The 24,550-nt window shown below is 42.9% G+C and overlaps 8 protein-coding genes across 8 annotated transcripts; 4 read left to right on the forward strand and 4 right to left on the reverse strand.

Annotated features, from left to right (window-relative positions):
- Nucleotides 1-745: 745 nt before the first annotated feature.
- On the reverse strand, nucleotides 746-2,498 carry EAF02_011162 (uncharacterized protein; the record flags this gene model as incomplete). Its single annotated transcript, XM_038907208.1, has 2 exons — nucleotides 746-2,348; nucleotides 2,434-2,498. The coding sequence occupies 2 exons, from the start codon at nucleotides 2,496-2,498 to the stop codon at nucleotides 746-748; spliced, it is 1,668 nt and encodes a 555-aa protein (XP_038752952.1).
- Nucleotides 2,499-4,385: 1,887 nt separating this feature from the next.
- Nucleotides 4,386-6,586, forward strand: EAF02_011163 (uncharacterized protein). The gene is made up of 4 exons (XM_038907209.1): nucleotides 4,386-4,592; nucleotides 4,652-4,818; nucleotides 4,889-5,210; nucleotides 5,256-6,586. Exons 1-4 carry the CDS (start codon nucleotides 4,547-4,549, stop codon nucleotides 6,392-6,394), a joined length of 1,674 nt encoding a protein of 557 aa, XP_038752953.1. The 5' UTR covers nucleotides 4,386-4,546; the 3' UTR covers nucleotides 6,395-6,586.
- A 424-nt stretch (nucleotides 6,587-7,010) lies between these two features.
- Nucleotides 7,011-8,885, reverse strand: EAF02_011164 (uncharacterized protein; the record flags this gene model as incomplete). Its single annotated transcript, XM_038907210.1, has 1 exon — nucleotides 7,011-8,885. The coding sequence occupies one exon, from the start codon at nucleotides 8,883-8,885 to the stop codon at nucleotides 7,011-7,013; it is 1,875 nt and encodes a 624-aa protein (XP_038752954.1).
- Nucleotides 8,886-9,474: 589 nt separating this feature from the next.
- Nucleotides 9,475-10,599, reverse strand: EAF02_011165 (uncharacterized protein; the record flags this gene model as incomplete). The annotated part of the gene is made up of 2 exons (XM_038907211.1): nucleotides 9,475-9,868; nucleotides 9,926-10,599. The coding sequence occupies 2 exons, from the start codon at nucleotides 10,597-10,599 to the stop codon at nucleotides 9,475-9,477; spliced, it is 1,068 nt and encodes a 355-aa protein (XP_038752955.1).
- Nucleotides 10,600-11,031: 432 nt separating this feature from the next.
- On the forward strand, nucleotides 11,032-13,464 carry EAF02_011166 (uncharacterized protein; the record flags this gene model as incomplete). Its single annotated transcript, XM_038907212.1, has 2 exons — nucleotides 11,032-12,694; nucleotides 12,743-13,464. The coding sequence occupies 2 exons, from the start codon at nucleotides 11,032-11,034 to the stop codon at nucleotides 13,462-13,464; spliced, it is 2,385 nt and encodes a 794-aa protein (XP_038752956.1).
- A 2,026-nt stretch (nucleotides 13,465-15,490) lies between these two features.
- EAF02_011167 (uncharacterized protein) lies at nucleotides 15,491-16,312 on the forward strand (the record flags this gene model as incomplete). Its single annotated transcript, XM_038907213.1, has 1 exon — nucleotides 15,491-16,312. One exon carries the CDS (start codon nucleotides 15,491-15,493, stop codon nucleotides 16,310-16,312), a length of 822 nt encoding a protein of 273 aa, XP_038752957.1.
- A 1,140-nt stretch (nucleotides 16,313-17,452) lies between these two features.
- On the forward strand, nucleotides 17,453-18,918 carry EAF02_011168 (uncharacterized protein). The gene is made up of 2 exons (XM_038907214.1): nucleotides 17,453-18,047; nucleotides 18,126-18,918. Exons 1-2 carry the CDS (start codon nucleotides 17,549-17,551, stop codon nucleotides 18,455-18,457), a joined length of 831 nt encoding a protein of 276 aa, XP_038752958.1. The 5' UTR covers nucleotides 17,453-17,548; the 3' UTR covers nucleotides 18,458-18,918.
- A 2,952-nt stretch (nucleotides 18,919-21,870) lies between these two features.
- On the reverse strand, nucleotides 21,871-24,297 carry EAF02_011169 (uncharacterized protein; the record flags this gene model as incomplete). Its single annotated transcript, XM_038907215.1, has 1 exon — nucleotides 21,871-24,297. The coding sequence occupies one exon, from the start codon at nucleotides 24,295-24,297 to the stop codon at nucleotides 21,871-21,873; it is 2,427 nt and encodes an 808-aa protein (XP_038752959.1).
- Between the last annotated feature and the right edge of the window lie 253 nt (nucleotides 24,298-24,550).

Here is a 24,550-nt window from a genome sequence, read left to right on the forward strand (position 1 = left end):
GTGGATAAAGGTAATGTTATGATGATAAAGTTTCTTCTAAATCGAAAGGACTTTCTTGTGTATTAATGTTGTCAAGACTCTACTTCTCAAGACCTGATCACAGTAAGCCAACAAATTGGTTAGAACTCCTTTTCTAGCTGTGCCTCACAATAATTTAGAACCGACTTTTGTTCAGAGATTCAACTTCGAGACCGAGGTTTAATTAGAACGTAGTGGTTTTGATCAATTCAAATCAATAAGAGAAAAAGTAAAAATGTCTACCTACACACACATCAAGATATCCATAGCTGGTATGACGTGAGGGCTTTTGGTGAATGAAGGGGTCGATGACGAATGAACCGAGGGGTTGCAGGGTTGGTTGAGTGGGTATCCGTAAATCAAATGCTTACTCCAATTGTTGCCCCAAGTCGAGGCCAAGGATTACTCCCTTAATCGATAATTTACTTCCAGGTCTTTAATTCAATTTACAAGTCTTGTTTTTATTTCGAGGATGTGGCGGTTGGGTTTGTGTCTTGTGAAGTCTCATCTGGCTCTTCCTCATATGCCGCTCAAAAGAATACTTGTGTCGAGAGTGACGAGGAAAAGAAGCTTAATTAAATGCAAACCAGGTTCTGTAGAGATTAAAGGTAAAGAATCTATTGGATATTGGTAAGGGGAAGGATGTCTTCAATGATTCAAATCATCATATTCAAAATATACAGTCTTGATGAACTTCCAGAGCTCTTATGACTACAAGTACACACGATCACCATACAATCCATTCCTCCTGAGGCCCTTCATCTCCATTGTTCCGACTAGGACCTTGTCTAAATTTGATCAATGCCTTTCGTCGTCCAAGGGACGTTATTTCCGTTACTACGATCCGAGATGACTCCACCACTTCCTCGGCTCTCGAAATATTCTCTAGACCCTTCTCTTCCTTATCTATAGTCCACCGACCAATACTACTCGCCAAGTCACTATCCCAACCACCTTCTCGTTTGAAAGAGCTGACGAGAAGAGCGTGTGCTCTCCTGCGCAGTGAAGGATCACGACATTTGCATGCCACACATAGCAGCGGTGGTATTATTGCAGTGTCGAAAGAGAACACCCGTCCGTTTTCTAGCCTTGAATCGCCGTACGATTTGAGAAGAGATTCGGCTAGTGAAGTCATTAGTTCAAACTCATCCATGTAACAATCGTAGTTCAATTCAGTCTCGAACTGTGCTGTTTCGAGAATTAGTTTGTTGGCGACATAATGAATTTTGAGCGAAATCGATGCTCGTAGATCAGTCGTATTCATTGTTTGACCTGCTGCATGTGCAAAGTTGTTGAAGACTCTGGACCACTGCTCAAGCTGCATAATACGATCTCTCCTTTCTTCGACCATAGCATTCAAGTCACTTGAGCGTAGATTTTCGTCATTATTTGAAATCTCCGGGCTATAATGCTGTGTTGCATTCCGATGGTATACCAAAATTGCATGGGTCTGGTTTTGGAGATGATGTTTTGCTTCATTCAGCGATGAGATGGGATCTGGTATGCTGGTCTGAGCTGTAAAATCAAATTTCGTGGACCCGCTCGTCATTTCCCATTGAACAAAGTTAGCTGGTAGTATTTTGATCGCCTGGGTATTTAAAGCTCCGAATAAAGGTACTATTTCTGAGCGGATGAATTCTCGATTTACGCTTGACTCTGAATGTGCGAGGGAATCTTGTCCATTTATCTCCATCCAATCGCTTAAAATCTTTAAGCCACTGTTTAGATGAGCAAATGCAGCTTGGTAATTTCCTTGCATTGCTTCGAAGCAAATGAACAAAAGACAAGATATCAGAATTACTTCTGAGGATTGTCGGCGACTTCCATAAGAGGGATGACCCGTCAAGTAACGTATAGCTTTAATATTTTGGAGCAGAGCAAATCGTTGTTTCGGATCAGCAATCGCTCCCGCTTCCAGTAATTTTATATCGCCAAACTTGAAGGACTCGTTGAGGGCTCCCAATGCAATGACTGCATGGCGAATGGGCGGATCCGAGTGACACCTCTGCAAAATGAGACTGGCCCAGAATTTAGATTCAAAACTACCCGCCAATTCTGGCGCTGTCTTGGCGATGAAAAAATTGAAGCTTCTTCGCTCTTCTTCATCCCATTCAATGACCGGAGAAGGCATTTCGACTATGCTTGGGGTAGAAGTCATGATGGGGCTATCAGTTTGGCCTTTATTTGATGAGGAAGCCTCACTGCCCCTTCGTGACGGTGGGGCACTCGACATCTCTGGATGATCAGGATCATAGCCATCGCATTTACGTCCAGTCTTCGTGCATCGAAGGCACCCCGGTCTCTCTTCTCCGCATTTGACACGGCGAATTCTAAATCCCCATTAGCGACCCAACTTTGAATCTTCTCTTGTGTGCTGATCACACAGAAAAGACAAATTGAAGTAGAATAACCAACCGACAAGTAAGACAGCCAGTTTTGGATTTTGGTCTCCAAGCTTTCTTTCTCGCAATTGTAGCCATTGTCTATACAGTCTATTTCCTTTCGGTATATGAAGTTGCACGCTTCGTACTGATTGTGGATCTGCTGCTCGTTCCATCCAAGACATCATGCCAGGTACCCATAGCATTTCTTATATCTCGGGGGAGCCGTTGACCCTTGAGCCAACTCCCAGATTCAGCAACTGTGCCATAATAACGTGACTCTGACGAGGGATTCGTATCTAGCGATGAATGGCCACTTCCTTTGATTACAAAAATGGCAATTATAGAATTCAGCCTCGCTCCTTGAATGTAGAATGCGCTTATATTAGTGACTAACGCAAAAGCCGAATTGCGTTGTGCTCATTGGCCTCTACACGATGTGTGACCACATTTAAACTCAGCCTCGCGATACTGCACGACGGAAATAAGGCTGCTTTGGTCGCGCGTCCCTGCAGCGGCTGCAACCCTACCGCTACATCGCGATTCTGAGCATCATTTGCATCCACATGAGCGCAGAAACTATCCTTACGTACATAAATGTTTGGTCTGGATTACAGAATCCCTTACGTCCGTAAAGTAGAACTCTCTATGTAACTCTTCCAGATTGTTGATCGACGAATGAAAACGACTAAAATGAAGTTTCTGAATAGGCTAGCGGTGTAGGAGCTTTGGATTGAACCCTTGGCATGACATTGCAAGGGCTATACCGTGTTACATCGATAGCCAGAAGACAGTATCTAGATTTCGCATCCCTCAAACATCTGCCGGTTGTAAAATGGATAGGGACGTAAATTAGTCCGTGGTCCGAATCCGATGTTTCAGCTCGAGAACGGTGTTGTCAGCAGTGACGAATTATCAATTGCGAAGTCATCAAAATTACCGATTGACAACTTCAAAACATTGTCGCGCATAGGGACGCCGTACAGGTACTTCTTCAAGCTTTGCTGACTCTTCAGCCTTGGGATACCGATTAATGATTCGATGGTTCTGCCATCCTTCAAACTGTGAATGAGGTATCTACCGGTAGCTATTGGTAAGCTGCGCTTGAAGAAAATATCCGAAGAAATGTGAAGATTTAAAGCCTTGTCATATAACCTTAGAGTTGCATTCGCTTTTCGGGACCTATAGAATGACAAGCGGAAGGTGCAGAAGGAGGATTGCGCTACCCCCGCGAAAAGCCAATACAGGGGGATAGGAGTGGTGTGCCATGCATTACTTTAGGGCGTTAGACAGAGGATGACGGAAAAGGCTGAGGGTCTTATTTGGGTGACATACATAGTAGGTCTAAATGTCGCCTAAAACGCTCTTGCACCGCGAGAGACAGATCAGACGGCATATCGATTATAACTGGCCAGGCTTACGATGCAGTCCACGTAGGATGAAGGATGAGGAAGGCTGGTGTGGCAGTGGCGGTGGCGACTTATGTAAATTATGAACATGGTGAAGATATTCACACTATCGTTTTATAAGATGAGATGAATCCGTCACGAAGTGATGAGGGTTTGATGGTTTGCAATATGCATATCAACCAAATTCGTTCTGACTTAGTCAGGAACACATCTAATCCACAAGGTTGAAGGATCACCAGTTGTGGAGGCAATATTGAAGTTGCTCTTAGCTGTAGTTACTGAGGAAGGAAACAGGAATGAATCAAGGGAGAAAATGTGGCGCTGATAATGTGATATGTTGTGCAAGATTGGAATGTACGCGAGATGCGATTCTCAAACTGGGAACTGTTCCCCGGTGAGCCCGTGGTAAAATAAAATCAACTAAAGAAAAGAGTTTATAAGGCAGCTCACCGGTAGGTAGGTAGGCGTTAGTCTAGTGGGGGTGGCTGAAATGCCAGTAGCACAACTTAGTGTGGCAGAACTTATCTCACGTGCAGCAGATTACGGTCATTGACAAGTGACATGATAGCAAAATCGCGACGCGAAAAAAGTTGAACTACGATTAATCAGGTAGCGGCAGCAAAGCTTTGAGAGTTCTCTTCATACCCTAGCAACGCTCTCTTACATACCCAGCATTACGGCTATTCGGTGATTCGGGCGTCTTCTTAATTTGTATCATAAACAGAGTCTCTTGCAAAAATGTCGTTCGGTGGCCAGACTCCAACCATTATTGTGCTGAAAGAGGGTTAGTAACCCAGATATTGGTTTGACCACATAGTGTACTGACAGAAGTGTATAATATAGGCACAGATTCTTCTCAGGGAAAAGGACAAATCATTAGCAATATTAATGCTTGTTTAGCTGTTCAAAACACCATAAGAAGTACTTTGGGCCCATATGGTGGGGATTTATTACTTGTGGATGAGAATGGACGACAAACTATCACTAATGATGGTGCTACTGTTATGAAGGTAAGCTTCTCGGCAGAAAGCTCTGTGAGTTCGGTATAGCTAGAACTCATAAACTGACTTCTGGGCGCAGTTACTCGACGTTGTTCACCCCGCAGCACGAATTCTTACCGATATCTCTCGATCACAAGATGCCGAAGTAGGAGATGGAACAACATCCGTCGTTGTTTTGGCAGGTGAAATTTTGAAGGAAATAAAAGACCATGTCGAACAAGGAGTCAGCTCGCAGACAATTATTAAGGGGTTACGAAGAGCTTCTACGATGGCCGTCAACAAAATAAAGGAGATCGCTGTTAATACAAGTGAGGGTAACCAGAGGGAAACTCTCATTAAATTGGCCGGTACTGCTATGAGCAGTAAGCTGATTAAGAGAAATACCGGATTCTTCACAAAGAGTATGGCTCCAAGGGTTTTAGTAAGACATAGCTAACAGCATATAGTGGTCGTTGATGCGGTTATGACATTAGATCAGGACGATTTGAACGAGAAACTCATTGGCATGAAGAAGATTCCGGGTGGATCCCTTACAGACTCACTGTTCGTCAACGGTGTTGCATTCAAAAAGACCTTTTCATACGCTGGATTCGAACAACAACCAAAATCTTTCAAAAACCCCAAGATTGTGTGCTTGAACGTTGAACTTGAGCTCAAGTCTGAGAAAGACAATGCGGAAGTTCGTGTCGAGCAAGTTTCGGAATACCAGGCTATTGTCGACGCTGAATGGCAAATTATTTACAACAAGATGGAAGCTTTATACAAGACTGGCGCAAAGATTGTCCTTTCCAAGCTACCAATCGGTGATCTTGCTACTCAATATTTCGCGGATAGAGATATTTTCTGTGCCGGCCGTGTAGGATCTGATGACCTTGAACGCATTATTCAAGCTACAGGAGGATCCATTCAATCTACTTGTTCCGATATTCAGCCAGAGCACCTCGGAACCTGCGGTTCGTTCGAAGAGCGTCAAATTGGTGGAGAACGTTTCAACTTCTTCGAAGATTGCCCAGCTGCCAAAACCTGCACATTAGTCCTCCGTGGAGGTGCTGAGCAATTCATTGCCGAAGTCGAGCGTTCCCTCCACGATGCTATCATGATCGTCAAGCGCGCCATCAAGAACACCACAATTGTTGCTGGAGGTGGAGCTTGTGAAATGGAAGTATCAGCCTATCTCCATCACTACGCCGATAACAATATCCGCAACAAGCAACAGGCAATCATCAAATCCTTCGCTAAAGCCCTCGAGGTCATTCCTCGTCAACTTTGCGACAACGCCGGTTTCGATGCTACAGATATTCTTAACAAGCTCCGCGTGGAACACAGAAAAGGAAACGTATGGGCTGGTGTTGATTTCATTGGTGAAGGTATTAGAGATAATATGGAGGCTTTCGTCTGGGAACCAGCGTTGGTCAAGGTTAATGCCATTCAAGCAGCAACTGAAGCTAGTTGTTTGATTTTGAGCGTGGACGAGACCATTAAGAATGAAGAGAGTCAACAACCACAAGCTCCACAAAGAGGCCTACCTCCGGGAGCAGCCCAGAGAGCATTGAGAGGTAGAGGAAGAGGCATGCCAAGAAGATAAACGACAAATGGTAGAGAGGGATCATGATTCATGAATGATGCAGGGGAAATTAAGGACAAGCAGAATTCGATGTATAGATGACTATTCTATGATATGATATAAAAGTGCTAGATGTATGACAAGTACATACTTGCACTCTAGAATTCAAAAGTTCACCCCCTCGCTTATGTCTGAGTTTATGAATTTAGTGATGAAACTTACTCCAGTGTTTCTGTGATTGGTCAGTGGTATACAGTTTTTCTGTGATTTATGATATTATTGTGTCTGCTATAATCTATGTCTACTCGAATATGCATCTCTTGCGTAAACACATTTTACGCTGATTCATGTTAGGATTGGATGCACAGGATGTTTTCCTGAACATCAAGACATAGCCTGCAAAGTATGTCGTAGATTATCGCTGATGTACCCCCGACCTAACAATCCAACAGTCCAACTGGAGACCGCTAGTCCTAATTATGGTCCTTGGCATACCACTCTCTGCATTTGTCACCAGCCGGTGGCAGGCCGTATGTATCTCGAAACCCGGTTTCGACTCCATCTATATAATGACTATTCATCATTCTCGTATTAAATACTATATCCAAAGTCGTCGATGACCCTCTATCTGACGCGCTCACCCCTCATTCCCATCCATTACCCCCCTGGAAATCATTTCCTGCGCCAATCTCGCCGTAGCCATAACATCATCATGAGATTTATGTCTTCCAGTTCCCATTGAATCATTCATCGTCTCGTCGGTATTTATATCATCCCCGGTATTATTATCCACTGTTCCTATATCTCCGATGTGTTCTACTTCTACTTCATCTTGATCCACAAGCATGTCATTAATATCTCCATCCACGCCTGTGCCCCCATCCCCAACACCTCCATCTACATCTACATCCCTGTTTTCCAACATCGCCTGAAAAGAATCCGTATCATGTTCATGATGCGCGTCAAAATGCGGATGCGGAGAATGTGATGTATGTGTGTAATCCATGATTTGAGGATCTATTTGCAGGTAATCTGTTGCAGAATGTCTATGCGATGGGGCATGAGATTGGGAGTGAGCTTGAGGTTGAGCTTGAGCTCGAGCCTGAGATTGTGTACGAGTTTCTGCGTGATGAAGTTGCATTTGGGAAATAGGTGGTTGATGTTGCTTGAGGTGAATAATGGGATTACTGTGAGGATGGGGAGAATGGGATGGTAGTCTGCGGTTAAGGACTTGTGGTGATACGGATGTACTGGTGTGGTCATGGTGGTGATGCATTTGCTGGAAATCATGCTGCAAATGGGAAGGTTGTGGTTGCTGATCATGGTGCTGCTGGTGATGATGAAGATCTCGACGGTGGTTGAGTTGTTGTTGCTCGGGTAAAGATAGTATGTTTGCATCTGTTACATCTTGACTTTTAGGAGTAGATTGACGGGCTAGCTGAGCTTGGTAATCTGGTTTAACAACTGGTGCCTTGCCCAATTCTTTGCATTCTCCACAGTTCTTAATTACTAGACTAACCGTCTCCTTGATTCTAATCCAGTGATATTTCTCGGCGATGATGGCTGTGGTTTTGTTGATTCCACCATGTTGTAGTACATGTATACCCCTCGCAATCTCGTATTGTTTTTGCGGGTCACTGATGACTTCCTTCCCTTTCAACATGAGCTTATCCTCGTCCGGTAGTAGTTTGTAATGCGTGGCCGCGCTACGAAGTCTGCTTTTTTCCGCGCGATCAGCACCCAATGGATATTCTTTATGTTTCAAGTAGAATTTGATTTTATCGAAGCGTTCTTCACTCACGAAGTCGGAGCCATCAGGCCCTAAATCCCGCCCATATATAATAGCATCAATGAATTGCCCTGGATAGCTCTTGAGATTTCCTGCACCCTTGACACGCCCAATACGCTTGAACCCTAATGCATCCCAAATGCGACAAGAAGCTACGTTTGTCTCATATACGAGATTGAAAACCGAGTATGTGTAGCCGAGAAGTGGAGCCCAGTGGAGGTAGCTTTCGCCAAGTAGACGCCCGACACCTCTGCCTCGTGCAGCGTCCGTAACAAGAAATCCGGCGTTGCAGATGTGGGAGCTACGTCCTGGATAGTTGGGCTTGATATAATAACTACCTAGACATTCTGTTGCCCAATTCTTGCCTTCGACTACTTCATCCGCGGACTCGATGTTACCAAGAAGCATTACTGCACCGAAGTTTTGAAACCAATAAGATGCAAACTTCTCTGGTGGCATAGTATCAAGCATAGGATATGTGTCACCTAATTCGACTTCCTTTTTGAATTGGTCACTGAGATATGCGAGAAGCGAGGAAGGAACCCTGTTTTGTGACGCGAACGGCACTATTGTAGCGACTGTCACTCGGTCACGTAGAGTGACCTGTCGAGGAAAAACATCGAGGGGTAGTGCGGGGTTTGTATCGTGAGGATCTGGAAAAGGTGCGGACCCTGAAGTTCGGTAGATTGTGGGAGCGCTGGGATCATCGAGCATGGCAGGCATTTTGAAAGCTAGTCGGTGACGCGAGGATTAAAGGGGTCCAGGGGTAAACACTAATGACATCGTTAGATCAACTACAGCTTCTTAATTCGTCCATCTCAAGACGACGAACCCAAAAATAAGAATACCACACTCGCACGATCACCACTGTGCAATTCTCAGAATTATTCAAAGAGAAATATCAAAAAGAATTCAAAAGGTTTGAAATCTAAGGTTTTGTATTGAACTATTCGTATATTGAGAGTGACGAAATGTGCAACTGTTGTTCTAGAACGACAACTGAAGTTGTCAAGAAGAGGGCGTCGGAGAGGTGGGGGATTACGTAAGCCACGTCACGAATCCACCGATTTGGTAGATCGCCGAGATCGCATGATTTGTGAGAGATTCATCAATACAACAGCCAATTCAGACCAAATTCATTTGAAGAGTGAATCTTCAGGTTTTGATCTTCGAGTTGCTTTACTCTTCAAACTATCCTAATATCAGCTGCCGGAGGTACGCATTGTATAGCTCAACAATTTCATGCCATACAGACTCGCACCGCAAAAGAAATGATTGAGCTAGCATCAGTGCCATGAAAGTGTGATGCGCTCTACGACGGCGATTGGAATGCTTTATAGACCTGTAAAGCGCCTTCCACTGATTGGATGATCCCAAACATCACAGTCAAGAAAAGGACCCAGATTGCCACCCAGAATGTGTACCATTGCACCCGCTTCCTCCTATCAAACCACCATTGTTTGATGGTACCTGGCTCTGCCTCATCGAAAAGTTCTTTCAAAGTAGATAATCTTTCGCCCCAGTACTGGAAGTTCTTGATACGTCTATCTTCCGCCCGGAGACGGCCGCACTGGATCGCTTTTTTATCGAGCCTGTGCGAAGTACTGACTTTCTTGAACCAGCTTCTACAATCCTTATCATTTTGAGGGAATAGAAGCGCTAGGCTGCGAACAGTTTCTTGTATGAAATCCGCTGGGAACATAGTGCTTCTTAGGTTAGCTATCGCCTACACGGTGTTGCAAAGGAACAAGCTCTTAACACACTTATTGCATTGACATTCCAGAAAAGAAGCATGATGAAATATTGCCAATTTTCTGTCATCATCCATCAACCGAAGGTGATCCATCATATTTGAAGTCCATTCTATCTCAATCCCAGCAATGCGCTCAAGGTTTTGAGCATTGAATCCCTTTTCCAACTTCACTTCGTCTTGCCCCGGTGGTGGCTTAAACGATCGGATTAGAAAGTCCGACAGAGAACCGGAGGTCCAAACTAGCTGTTGTCGACCTGTGAACCCATACTTCAATTCGCCAAAATCCATCATCAGAACGAGACGTGCTGCTAGGTCAATAGTTCCATTGGCTAGCTTCTCCCCATCAGTAGTCTGTCTGTGAGTTGGCAATGTAGTCATCAAGACTTGTATGATATCTTCTCGTGATACGCCGCTTTTGAAGTGCTCAAAAGTTTCGATAATATCACGGTGTGTTCTCGCCGAAATATGCCTTCCTCCATCATGCAAAGCCTGATTGCACTGCTCGGTATAATAAGCGAAGTACAGTTCATAATCAAGAACATCACTACGCCCTATTGCTGTACTCACGCCGACACCCGTGAAGAGTTGACTAACAATTGCACATTTGGCTTGGATGCTCAACGAGTCAGGAGTTATTTGAATAGAGGTATTCAAAGGATCTGTATTCGATATTGGAGCCGACATTCTATGGCGGCTATTTCGACTGACAAATGGAGAATGACGGAACACAATTACACGCAATTAGAGATCAAAACTTTCGAACCCTTTCTGATCGAATTGACGATTTTTTATGTGGCTGATCTCACCAAGGGTTTCCTCCGCCCTTTTGATTGGGTAGTTAAATTTGAGGCTGTCGAGGTCTTCACTCGATGTAGCAAGTGCCACGATTCATTACCCCACCTCTGCTTATTTTCAATTTCCTGTAACTAGACTACAGAAAAGAAAGACTGCGTTGTAAGGCTCAATTGTTGTATAATAATTGCTCATTGCTCATTGCTCATTGTATATATATACTTTTGAGTTGTAATTGCGTTGAGCAAAGGAGGCCTGCTACTTACAATATGCTGCCAGCACGTACAACAGTAACTTAGCTTCATATTTGTCATTACATCCGACATGGATGTTTTCGATTGGCGTAAAAGGCTACTCGGACTCCCTTATCCAGACGCAGAAAAGTCTGTCGGTATGTTCTATCGTAAAATGGGTCTTGAAAATTGTTGGGAGGTTGTAGGACCAGCCAGAGCCGAATTTGAGCAGATTGCAAAGGAAATCAAAGATTTTCTCGAAAAGAACTTCGAACCAACCTCTATTCCTGTTCTCTGGACTATGTTTATGATAGGTCGATCAGTGACCACAGCAAGGCCGACCATATTGTTCTGTTCGAAGGAAGCTAACTGTCGGAAAGCGGTACGAAAGGTCATCGAAAAGAGTGGAATATTGAAGAAGTTCCCCTCTGTCAGAGTTGGAGATGCCGATCGGCCACCAGACTTTGATTGCCTCGTCCCCCTAGCTTTGTGTGAGAAATGTGATTTGGTGCCAAACTCGCAAAGCATCACGCCAATTCCAAGCATCACATCGTATCAACTGCCTACACTGCATCCGTCAAATCGGACCTTTCGTATCCTCGAAATACTCCCTGAAAAAAAAGGAACGACGATTCAATGCCTTTTACGGACCACTTTGATCGGTGAACCACGTCAATATATTGTGATATCAGGAAAATTTGCGAATCATAGTAACTTCAACACATCTTTAATCATAAATGGTGAAGTGTGCGAGGTCCCTATAAATGTCGGTTATATCCTGGAGCTTTTCTGGTCCAAAGCTTCTGTGTTGAGCATCTGGATTGACCAACTCTGCGTCGACCACCACAATATTGAAGAACGACAAGACCAACTTGAACTTTTGCCACAAATCAAGAATCATGCGACCAATATCTTGTTGCCGTCGGAAATACATCAAGATCGTGGGCCAGATGCATTGGTGTATCGAGAAAAGGCCAATTTGTCCAATTGGATATTCACTTGTAGATATGATCAAGATTGCTTCACCTTATGGAAAGCAACAACAGGAGGGATTCTCTATTTGGACAATAAATCATATCTAACAACAGTCTCACATGGTTTTACAAACGATTTTGAGACAGTGCGAGATGTTCCCGTGAGTACAGTCCAGTCAGCAACTAGTATGAAGCTTGCGACAGACAACAAACATCCTGAGTTTGAGTACAATATACAAGAATGGTCAGCCTCAGACCTTGATGAAGGACAATCGATAAATCTGACAAGTGGAATGCGTCTGAATCCGGAGTCCTTGAATTTCGATCTTAATGATGAGCAATCGATGGACATACTAGGTATTCCAAGCTTGAGCACTTCATATACTCCACCATTCGCTCGCTTCGATTTACCAAAAAGGCCCATTAAATTCGGAAGCTCTATAGCGGAAGAAGGTTCAGCCATCAATTCTGGAAGCTATGCAGGAGAAAAGGGCTCAGCCACCAATTCTGAAAACTATGCAGGAGAAAAGGGCTCAGCCATAAATTCTGGAAGCTATGCAGGAGAAAAGGGCTCAGCCATGAATTCTGGAAGCTATGCAGGAGAAAAGGGCTCAGCCACCAATTCTGAAAACTATAAAGTAGAGGAAGGTTTACCCACTGAGTTTTCGGGCGCCACATTCTATCGAGATCCACTATCATTATTCCCAGCCTTACCTTCGTACAAGATCACCCAGCATGGAATGGCTAAGAATAGTTCTATCAATAAGTTGGTCGCTGGTGGTAAGCTAAGTTATGGAAAACTTAAGTCAAAGCTGATTCTTCAAGCAGTAGCTTCAGATAACCCAACCAAGCTCGACCCACACCCTCAGATTGAGATGGACAGAAGATTGCGATACCTAGAACTTCACGGACTTAACGGAATACATCAAGATTTACCGGATAGTCAAGATCCCGGCCAAATCCAACTTGCTCCGATAGGTAGGGTCGTGAAATCAGAAACCGCTGACCATGGTCTTGACTATGTCTTGATTGAGCTCGACAATTTAGCCTCCCATTCTGTCAGCCCAACAAGTTCCCGCAAAGGCTTCGAAGACATGGCACTCCGCTCTGGAAAGGTATCAACAGCACCTACAGACACTATGATTTACGCGGTGACTGGTTCATCTGGGGTTATCACAGGTCATCTCTCAGGAACTCCCATCTTCATGCAATTGCCTGGGATCAAAGCTTCACAAGAACTCTGGAAGGTTTCACTTCCTCTCGGGCTACAACCAGGAGACAGCGGCTCGATAGTTGTTGACGCCGATAATGGGAATATCTTGGGGCATATTGTATCTGGCAGTCCACAACAAGGTGCCGCATATGTAATTCCGATTTATCAAATACTGAATGACATCAGAGAGCGGTCGAATATCAATCCTACTTTCGCATTACTGAATCCTGAGCAGACTACCCTATGGGATGAAGGCGAATTGTACTCATATGACCGCTATTTGGGATACACACATACAACTGTTGAATCAAGTGATAAGGAGCACGAAAACACATAATGAATTCTGAAGCAGATGGGCCTCATTTGGGTGACTTAGATGCTGATATACGATGTGGAGCGCTGCAATATTCAAGGAAGATTACAGAGAATCCTTCAGGCATAAATTTATTATCCATATTTAGTGCAGCTGGTATTGCTATTGGCGTTGTTAATAGAGGCGAAATAGTTCACGATGATTTCTTCGGGCGTCTTGATGCAATTTGAAGATTGCTATCCATCGCAGTACCGCTTTCCGCATCGAATATCTCCCGAAAACCTTTACAGTAGCTATAGGTGTGATTTTCTAGTCTACGAAATACTTCCAGAAATTTCTAGAGGTATAGTCTGTTACACTTCAAAAACTACCCTCGCGGATTGGTTCATCGCTCTGGAACTTCTGCTTCACCTACCAACGACCTTAGTCTGCTGGGTAAAAAGAAGTAGGGGTCCAAGACTCAAATCAATTGTTCATGAGTCTACGATTAGATATATCTACAATAACCATGTGTAGAACATTGCGGGGCTAGTGATTGAGCGAGTCACGAGAATGCGCTCAACACTAGAATGAGGGCACTTCGGGTCACTCGATGCAGGAATTAAATGTAGATCCCTCTAGTATGGAACGAAGCTCTACTTCCTAGTTCAAAAAATGCCAACTCTGATACTGTATAGGTAGTGCTGCATTCTGGCGCAGCATATCCGGCTCCTCCTTCATTTAGATTTGAAATCTCTGTCGGACTCGCAGTTAAATCGATAATGTCAAGCTTACGACAAGATATTAAGGGATTGTCGAATGTTCATCCAAGAATTGTCAATCTTTGGAAAGGTTGAAGGGTAAGCAGAAATTGGTTTGATACGTTGGAGGCATTGCACAAAAAAAGATGGCCAGGTCTTTTCAAGAAATACTATAGTAGAAAAATGCTGCTAGATACTAAGATAAGACACTGACATGAGATATGGCTCCATAAGACTTTCACACTTCCAATTTCTTACTATTGTACACAAGATCGCAAATCGGAGATGCTTTCAGATACTTACCAGACTAACGTTCAGCTTGTTGTTTTTGAGCTAACAGATCAGGAAGTATGAATGAACCCACTGAAGCCGACACTGATATCTAATGCCATCTTTCGCATTTCCCTGGTTCATGGATGTATAACATCGTTAGAATCACTCAGAAAACATGTACCAGGTACTGTGGTAGTTACGCCACTTACCAGTGTGCATGATAGTAGAGTTCTTCTAGTCCTCACATAGTTCCTCCGTAGCACAACCGTATCATGATAATATCATACGTTTGACTCAACTTAAACGAATGCACTTAATAACCGTATGTGATAGAGTGCTACCGTAAGTAGACCAATTTCAAGCAACCCGCTGATTTTACGGCGAATTTTGTATCTTCCCTCTCAACTTTAGCGATTTGAAATGAGGAAATTTTGTAGTGAATAATCTCGAGCGAGATACATTGTTTCTATTTGACCTTTATGTAGTATCAATATCTACCTACCTAGTAGGTACCGAATGAAATCCTTAGTGAAAAACATGAATACATCACCCGATTGTTGAATCTATTCTAGGAAATAATCTAGACTTTCTTTCATCTTGATTATTACCAGTATGTATCTTGCTCAAGATTTTTGATATACTACGTACCCAAGTTTTCGAGCGCAACATTGGGCAAGGCGAAAGTACAGTTTTTTCAACCTCTTTACTACGGTCCCAAGTTTATTGACGGCGATATATTCACTTAACTCCATCTGTCGTACTTGCACTAGCGCGCTCAAGAAAGCCATACAATATAGATACGGTCGACAACCAGACTGGTTCCAGAGGTTTAAATACTTCAAAGTATCCCATCACTCCACCACTTCTTACTCTTGCAGAAACTTCAACATCCAACTCTTAACTCTTCTCATCCAATTAACAACAACCACATCATCGTTCACTTTCAATCGAAATTTCAGAGTGCTATTCTGCTACGCCAAGGTAGAGAATTAACACGCAAACTCTTCTCACCAAATTCAAAAACACAATCTATCAAGATGTCAACACCATGGACTGTTCTAGATCATCCCAACATGGTAATATTCACGCGACCAAACTTCACAAAGCATACTACGAACAACGGGCCAGTTCCATGCAGAACTTGCAGCACATTAATTCCATGCAGAGGATTTGTCTGCGAATGCACTGATCACGAATACTACTGTTCTGAATTCTGCAGAGGCCAGCACTTCAGCTTTTGCATATCCAACATTTCCAGACATATCGCTCGTCCTACACCTCACCACAAACTCGCACTTTACTTTCCACCCAATACCGAGAACCCTCAAATATTCTGGTGTCCCTGTCCTTTGATCAATCAGAACCCATGCGTTCCTTCTTGCGACACCTGTATTGTGTGCGAGAGCTGTCACGATTGTCATAGCTACGATCTTCCGCTCCCTGCCCCCATTTTGGCCCAAGGCGCAAACACCACAGCCAATTTACAAGACGATCTTGTGAGCTGGCTCATCACTCCCGGAAAAGAAGATCCTGCAGGCTGGACACCAGGTACCGTCATGGGCTTGGAGGAGGGAGATATTCTCGATCAATGCGGGGAGAATAAGTGTATTCAGAAACTCATAGGATGGGAACGAGGTTGGATCGGACCATTTGTACTTATTGGAGATTCGTGGGCGGATTGCAATGGGAAGACGATGAATAGAGATATCAATATGGATGATATGGAAACGGCGAAGAAGTTTTTTCTCTCCACGTCACCTAAAGATCTGGTTGCTGCGGAAGTAGCCGTTGCAGAACGCAAGGAAAGGGGTGTCTTTGAGATGAATGATATTTTAGGCCGTTTATTGAATGGGAAATAAGGTGGCATGGAGTTGAATAGTTGATTTTATGAAGGATGACTTTCGGAAAAGGATATGTTCAATGAATTTGAGCAATTGGGGGATGGGAAGGGGAACAGGGGCCTCAAATGACGCGATGGTTTTCCACGTTGGACAGTAAACCTGAATGAATATCAATATTCTTCTTTTAACACTAATGAACAATCGTGAAAGTCCGACAACTATACGGGAGAGAAATAATGTATCTCCTTTGATAACTAAAAGTGACATGTATCTCATCCGTAACCCATGAAAACAAACCCTACGACAGCGTAACACTGGACAAATCTCAAATATGGTAATACTTCAACAACAATTCCACAATCAGACGTTTCATATGGATGTCAAGTCGTGACACAGATTTTCCGTTCCCAAAACATTCCCTCTCCCTCTCTTCATTTTGAAGCCTAGGAAACAGTCACAATACCAAACGCAGATAAGTGACACTGTAAAATCTTCCTACAAAGATACCAGAAAATTCAATACACATGTACAGTCTAGAGAGTTACCTAACCATCCTCATCATTCTATATATCTTATCTCATCAATCTACAGGAAGTCTGAACTTCGCTATAAGTATTCAAAACCGTTGCTCTCGCGGAGTTGTCATGATTGATGTCCTGACTACCTCGGATCCCAGAGTTGACGTGTGCTGTTCAAGATGTGCATATGATCCTACGGGTAGCTTTAAAATAATCCACGGTGTCATGGTAAATAGCGTTAAATCTGACCTGCCATGTAGAGGAGAACAGAAATACCACACAGATCTCATCTCTTGATACCAACATCCAATGTCCATTCAACCAAATGGGAATGCAGGTGCAGGTAATCGATGTGGCCAAACCAAATTGATCACCTCAAAATCGCCTATTGGCTATTTACCGAGTCACCCCCTGTCATACATAATTTTTCCAACAGCCACCAACAACAGCAACGTACTTCCCGCATGATAGCTGAAGATATCTAATGGTAATAGTAAGCTTGGGAGTCCATATGCACAAGTACTTATGTATCCATGTATCTCTATGAGCTGCGCCTCGAAAGTTACGAGGAAGATTAATTATTGTCTTTCTCCAGACTCTATATTTCTTGGAGATACTTCGTTTCAAAAACCATAATCAGCGGCTCTAAGCTTTTGAATTTGAGATTCGCCTCCGAAAACCCCTTTATCCTAACCAAAATCTATTGTCCTGAGCCCATGTTTCGCCCGAACCCACTATGGCCCCCACTCTTCGCACAGTCGCAACTTTCGAAGAATTTTGCCTTGTAGTAGATTGCCTGTGGGAATCGTATGCTGATCCCTATAACCCGTTTCTGGGTATCATTGTCCCGATCAAAGAACCTACTGCCGAAGGAGTAGCTACTGCAGTCCAGGGGCTCAAGGAACGATTCTGGAAATCTCATCAAGCGGATAAAGATAGTTTTTGGGTGTATATTGTTGATGAAGATGATCAAGGAGAGGACGCTGGAAAGATCTTAGCGGCAGCAAATTGGCTATTTCATGAAGTGAGTCCGTTTGGTGAGAAAAAAGATGAAGAGAGTGGCGAAATTGAAGGCAATCATGGCAACAAGAGTGACGAAACCGGTAATAGGGAGAAAAAGGAGGACAATAGCCTTATATCTTTGTGGCCCGAAGGCGAAGCACGCGAATTTGTAAAGACGGTTCTTTTTCAAGTATTCGGGATGAGAGCGACAAGGATGACAAGACCTCATGCTCGTGAGCAGATTCCTCAAGTTCCCTTTCATTTCCCTTAAAGAGTATTACCTGCCATGTTCTTCATGCTAACATTTCCAGAACTCTCCATGATGTTCACCCTCCCCAACCACCGTGGTCGTGGTTACGGATCTTCACTCATGGATTATGGAATGTCCAAGATCTCAGATATGGATGTAGAAGCACTTGTAGAGGCCTCTGCTGAGGGAATATCTCTGTATGAGAAATATGGTTTCAGAACCATTCATAAGGTGATCGTAGATACCACTTACAAGAACGGAAAACCAGGATTAATTTGGCGTAAAATGGCGCACGAGTGTAGAGGAAAGACTACGTGGTGGATGTGGAAACCAAAACCGAGTGATGGAGTACTTTATACGCCAGGAATGGAGTTACCGTGGGAGGAGAAGTAAGAAAGTTTGGGTCGATAGATATGGGATGTTTTAATGAAAATATGTTTGAAACCTGAAAAGTTGCAAGAGGGGATTATCAGGTCGAGTGATCTGAGTGTTCTATTGCCTTTTCTTCAGGGGCACCCTAGAGACAGGGTGTGAAGTTGTAGAGTAGAATTGGGCAACTTTGCTGCTTGGCATCGATACGGAAGAGAGGTTGAGGATATTAAAGTTGAAAGCAACTATACATATTGAACTTGGGATGCTTATCAATATTCGTATCAGTAGTTTGACTCTTCCGGTACATCACACATTTCGGTACCCTGTAAGAGGAATAGGAGGGCGTAAATTCAAGGAATTTATCATCTTCTATCAACCTCCTTCCTGGAGGAAAGCTTTTCATGTAGTCTCCATCTCCTTTGCAAAATAAGAAGTCTGACATGACAGCTAGTAAGACAAGAGTCAGTAAGAAATATCAAGTATTATAAGAACGTTCTTCTCTTGAAAACCTCCCAAGAACTAGCTTCATCTCCACCTCCTATTAGTAAAGTTGTAAGCAAGCATTAATGAGCACAGTCCACAAACAGAACAGATCAACTTCGTGTGCACAAACCACCATGGTTAAACTTCGGACTCGGAATAACCATCCCCCTTCTCCGACCATCCAACCACACTTCCCAAAACCCCAAAGCACATGATCCTGTTGCACCTCGAAAGTTTCTTGTTGCATATCTGAAATAGTTGATTTTAGATTTTCCAAGTTATTTTCTAAACTTCGAGGTTAATTTCAGGAGAGATCTCAAAGTTGATTTTTGGGGAGATTTTTGACATCTTGGAATTTTGCTTCAAGGTTGGATTTGTTTGAAAGAATGAACTTTGCTGATGTTAGTGAACAGGTTTTCTATTATTTAAACAACTTTTTCCTGTAATAAAAGTTGATTTTGTATTGTTGGAGGTTGATGAGGGAGAAGGCGGAAAGGGACGATTACTTCATGAGAGTTGATATATTTTGTTGTTATTTTGGGATATGAGAGGTGGTTTGGGAGATGCAATTTACAATAGTTCAATTTGTGATGATATATCTTTCAGCGTCTTAGCATATTATAAATTTAAGTGTAGGTGAACATTGTGGTTGTGGGGAGACATGCATGGAATCTTGGTCATGAACACCATTTGGATAGACTTGAAGCCTAAGTTACATTCCAATCACAATTGAAGGATTGAGAAATACATCAGCTCTGATAAAGCAATAAACCACAAGATGTAGGATAGACATAGGAAAAGAGAAAAGATAATCAGTGAACAAAAGACTACTGGCACTTGAGACAGCTAGCTGCAGTCCCAAGATGTTGGAAAGAAAAGAACTTTCCTTACAGTATACTGAGAAACTGATACATGGAGAAACGTTTCTGAGGATAAAGACAACTAATTAATCACAGTTCTGCAAAGAAATAAAGCTCAAGCGACTGAATTTCCAACATTTTCTACGCCCTCCAAGTATAAAATACAGACACTCCAGACTTCAATCTCCTGGAACTAAGCGAGAAGGAGAACATAAAGGAATTAATCATGAGAAGAATATGGAGATCTGATAATAAAGGGGCATGGAGAGAATAACTGCAAAAATCCATCATTTTATTAAGCAAGCATATCTCAGAGACCTTCTTCTTATCCATTTCCTATCAATGCTTCTTGTCAAATTTTTCTCTCCTCTTTCAAACAAAACCAGTCTTTCTACTTCACATACAAAATTACAAAATCACAAAACTCCACAACTAAAAATCCTCACACAAACATCCCATACATCACATCACACATTCAGCATTCTTTATCCTCCAATTTTCAAATCCACATTCCTCAACCAACATCAACCACTACCAACTTCCAAAAAGTTGTAGTTCCATAACAACCCATCCACCCCATCCCAAACCTCTCCTTCCTCGGAACAACAATCCCCCATCTCCGAACCCTAGCCGAACCAACTACAGCTCTTCAAAACACCTGATTTCAACTCTTTCCCTTCCTTGTTGCATATCTCAAAAGTTGAATTTCTTAATTCCAAACCAGAGAGTTGTTTGATTCCTTCCACGAAGTTTTAAAATAAGTCTCGAAAAAGTTGTGAGTATGAAAAAGTTGATTTTTTTGAGATTTCTGAGATTTGGGAATTTTAAGTTTTTGGAAAGGAGAGGAGAGAGATAGAGACATAAGGGATTGAGAAAAGTTATTGGATTCATGGGGATTGTAAGGGTTCTGTTGGAATAGTTGATTGAGTTGGGGGATGAAGGGGGTTTTGGAGGGGAAAAGGGGGAGAATTTTCGGGTGGGGGGTTTTCTGTGAGAGGGGTGGAAGATTATGATAACTTATTTCCATTGTTCTTTTTTATTGAGATATAAATCAAGGCTTTTAACTTATAAATGCAATGTTTTATATACTCGAAAGTTGAATGAGTATAAAAAGCTGAATATCTCACGGAATTGTCCCCTCTTCTTCTTCTTCTTCAATATCCCCTCCTACATCTCATTCAACCACCACCATCTTTTAAACTAACTCCCTCCTTACCACCCTTACCACCCTTCCTCTCCCCAATAAACGATAAACATAAAATCCTCCAAACCATCACCATCATCACCATCTCAAATTCTTCCTTACCCTCCTTTATCAACCAAACCAAAAAACTTCATCACACTTCAAACCCAAACCTCAACCACCTGGTGCTCTCCTACCACAATAATCACCCTCCAATAAAGACCAATATCTCCCAAATCCCCATTTTCAACACTTCACGTTCATGAATGTAAGATTAGTTCAATCCATGTCACCGACAGAATCACTATTATCGAAATCCACTCATACGCGTAATCTAAAAGGAGCACTCATGATAATGTTGCACTCAATTTTATCACATTATATACATCCCAAACACAACTATCATTGCTAGAGCTCGATTCAAATGTATGACCTCGCTCTATCATGGGAGCGAGGACTCTGAGTGTACATGCATGAATAGAGCACATGAAATCATGAAGTCAAGATACACATAACTAGGACATATACTAAATTATCTGTATCATTACAACTAGCTAAAAAAAGTACCTTAATATCATGTTCGCCAGCAAATCTCCATTCGCATACATAAAAAGTGGTATCATGTCATATCATACCACTCCAGCCAATTTTCCCTATTCTAGACATACCGCAGAATAACAAAATAAAACAAATAGAACTATATCGACAGATATGTTTGATAGACAGACGGACTTCTTTTCACCCTTCTGTCTATCCAGTTTCCCATTCATACCATGTATATGCCTTCCTATCCAATCCACCCCATTCCCAGTCCCCAAATGGTATAGAGCGTTACAGTACAATATGGTATAAGGTATCCGGCATCCAACTCCAGAAATCCAGACAGTCATTAGTGAAAGCGTAATAAATCAAGCAAGCGAATCCACTTCCTCCCTCTTACTGCACATATCCTCTCTTTCCTCTCCCTCATCCTCAGCTTCATCTTCTTCCTCCTCCAAAAATCCTAATCCACTATCAAATCTTCTCCTCTTCTTCTTCTCACTAGCTCCCACTCTACCACTTGATCTTCTTCTCGCCATTGTCGCATCTAGAAACTGACCTTTCTTGACAATCCGGGCTTTGATTTGCAGATTCCTTGTGAATTCTCCAGCTTCCGTCTCACTGGACTCATTCTCACTCTCCATGTATCCCTTTGCGGAATCCCCAATACTCGCGATTTGTTTCAACAATCCATCAACTGCTTTCTTTCCTCTTCTCTTTTCCTTGCTGACTAGTCCCTTTAATTGTTCAGCGCAGTTCTCAAGATCTTCGTTTTCGGTCTTCAAATCCGAATTTTCTTGTCGCAAGTTCTCAACCGCCTTTTGAGTGTTCTTCAGAATAGATGTTGTTCTTTCCAGTTCTTCCTGAAGCTCTGCTATTCTCTCATCGCGTTCTGTTAAATCCTCGCTGATTCGTCGATCTGAGAGAAGGATTTGTCCATCTTTCTCATTGAGAAGATTCCGGAGGTTGGCAGAAGTATTCAAAGCAGCTGTTAATCTTGCCGAAAGTTCACCCACAATCATGTTCTTTCCTTCAAGCTCCATAGCAAATGCATTTGCCCTGAAAATTTCGTGTTGGAGTTGATCGTCTAGGTTGTGAATCCCACGTTTCAAATCATCCTCGACGACTTTGTGCTCCTTTTCGATTTTCTCGACGAGATTCTCCAACCCAGAGACCTCGCTTCGGTATCCATTCAGTGCACTTTGGAGACGTGAGTTTGAGATTTCGTTTTCGGCGAGTTCTTTACTCATTCTTGAAACAGCGGTTGTAACAGCGGATAACTCCTTTTGAACATCTTGCAAGGCATCAACACGAGCGGCCAGTTGTCGTCTAAGAATGACCTCTTGTGCATGATACTGATCGATGGTTTCATCTTGTTTTCTTGCTTCCTCGACCAAGGTCTTGAGACGTCCCAGTAACATACTCAAAAGTTTGTCATTTTCAAATCCTTCGGTTTCTTCTCCAGGATTAAGATATTCGTACTCGAGTCTTGCGTTGCGGAACTGTTCGACAACAATCTTGATGGTGGCTTCCGGGTCGGTGGAGAATCCTAACGAGGTTACTTCGTTTGAGAGAGCATTGAATGATGCCTCCCTTTCAAGAGCTTGAGCTTGAGCAATAGTAAGAGTTGTGAGAATCGAATCAAGTGCTGAGTCGAGTGATGAGCTATCGTGAGATTGGTCAGATGGGATGTATGACATTAACTTTTGGAAAAGACGATATTCATGATCCTTATTCAGTGCCAAAGTGGAAGTAAGACTCTTGGTCTCGGATTGCAAGTGAAGAATTTGAGCCTCGAGCGTTTGATTGAGAGGATCCGGGAAGTCGGCTTGTGTCGACATTGATGCATGGGAAGGCTTTTGTGAAGATGTATCAGCTATTGTGGCAGGTGGCGACGGAGGTGTAATATTGTGCGTGTTTGTCAGGCCATCGGAAGTGGAAAAGGGACGTTCAAAAGTTCCCATCCTATGTTCGTCGTATGAAGAGTCGATCACCATGCCAGTATCATCGTCATGATCTCCGGCAACACCCATACTGATACTGTGATCATCATCGTCATCGAAATCGAATGGATCCTGTGTTCCAGTTTGCCAGTCATGTTGAGCGTTCGAGCGTTCTTCCTTTTGCGATAACTCTGCTCTTAGCTCCTGAATCTCTTTTTCCATTTCCTGAAATCTTTCCATGATAACAGGGTTTGCACAAGTAGTTGTGCCTGCCTCGAGTCCTAATTGGCTTGTAACGTCATGTTCATCCTGGATACACTGTAATTCGTAATCCTTTTCCTCCAATTCCTTCTTGAGTCGAAATATTTCCGATTTTCTTGCTTTGGCCTCATGTTTCTTCTCCCAGTCAATCTTATTGGTCTCTTCACTCAGTCGGTTCCTTTTCATACGCCTTGTAACTCTGCCATCCAACACTTGTCGCAGTGGGGCAAATTGTAATTCTCCGGAGAATGGCTCGTTGTCCTGCCGACGATCGAGTTGTCGCTTTACAGGTGCTGAGTGTCGACGGTTTGACCTCGCAGATGAAAGAGAAGATTTTCGAAGGAATGGTGTCAAGCCACAAGAAGATTCGTGAAGAAAGTTTGAACCTGGGTCGGAATATCTTACCTTCTTCTTGGGTTTTCTTGATCTGGGTGTTGCGGGTAAAGGTATTGATACCTCGATCATAGACGGCGTAGAAGCTCGAGAATTTGATCGTGATTGTGTCTCTGGACCAATACAACTTCTTCTTTGTCTCCGTAAAGCAATAGGTTGATCAACCTCCATAGCCATGGCTACGTCGTTCTCCGCCATACCCTCGATGTATGGGTGTTTACCTTGATCAACAATTGATATGTTTGTTATCTCACTGAAAAGCAAGGTGAATACTGTACAGTGTGTTGCGTATCTGATTAACAAAATGCTCGAAGCTTCATAGAATCAAAAACAAAAACACGAAGCAAGAACTTAAAGGCAACATGGGCTGAAATAATGTTAGAGAGAATGGGTCGAGTGAATTCGGGTCTGAATATAAAATGCGAAATCAAATCAAGATGAATTTTAATTG

This window comes from Botrytis sinoallii, assembly GCF_014898435.1.
Source record: "Botrytis sinoallii strain Bc 23 chromosome Unknown BSIN_030, whole genome shotgun sequence".
NCBI classification, from domain to species: domain Eukaryota; kingdom Fungi; phylum Ascomycota; class Leotiomycetes; order Helotiales; family Sclerotiniaceae; genus Botrytis; species Botrytis sinoallii.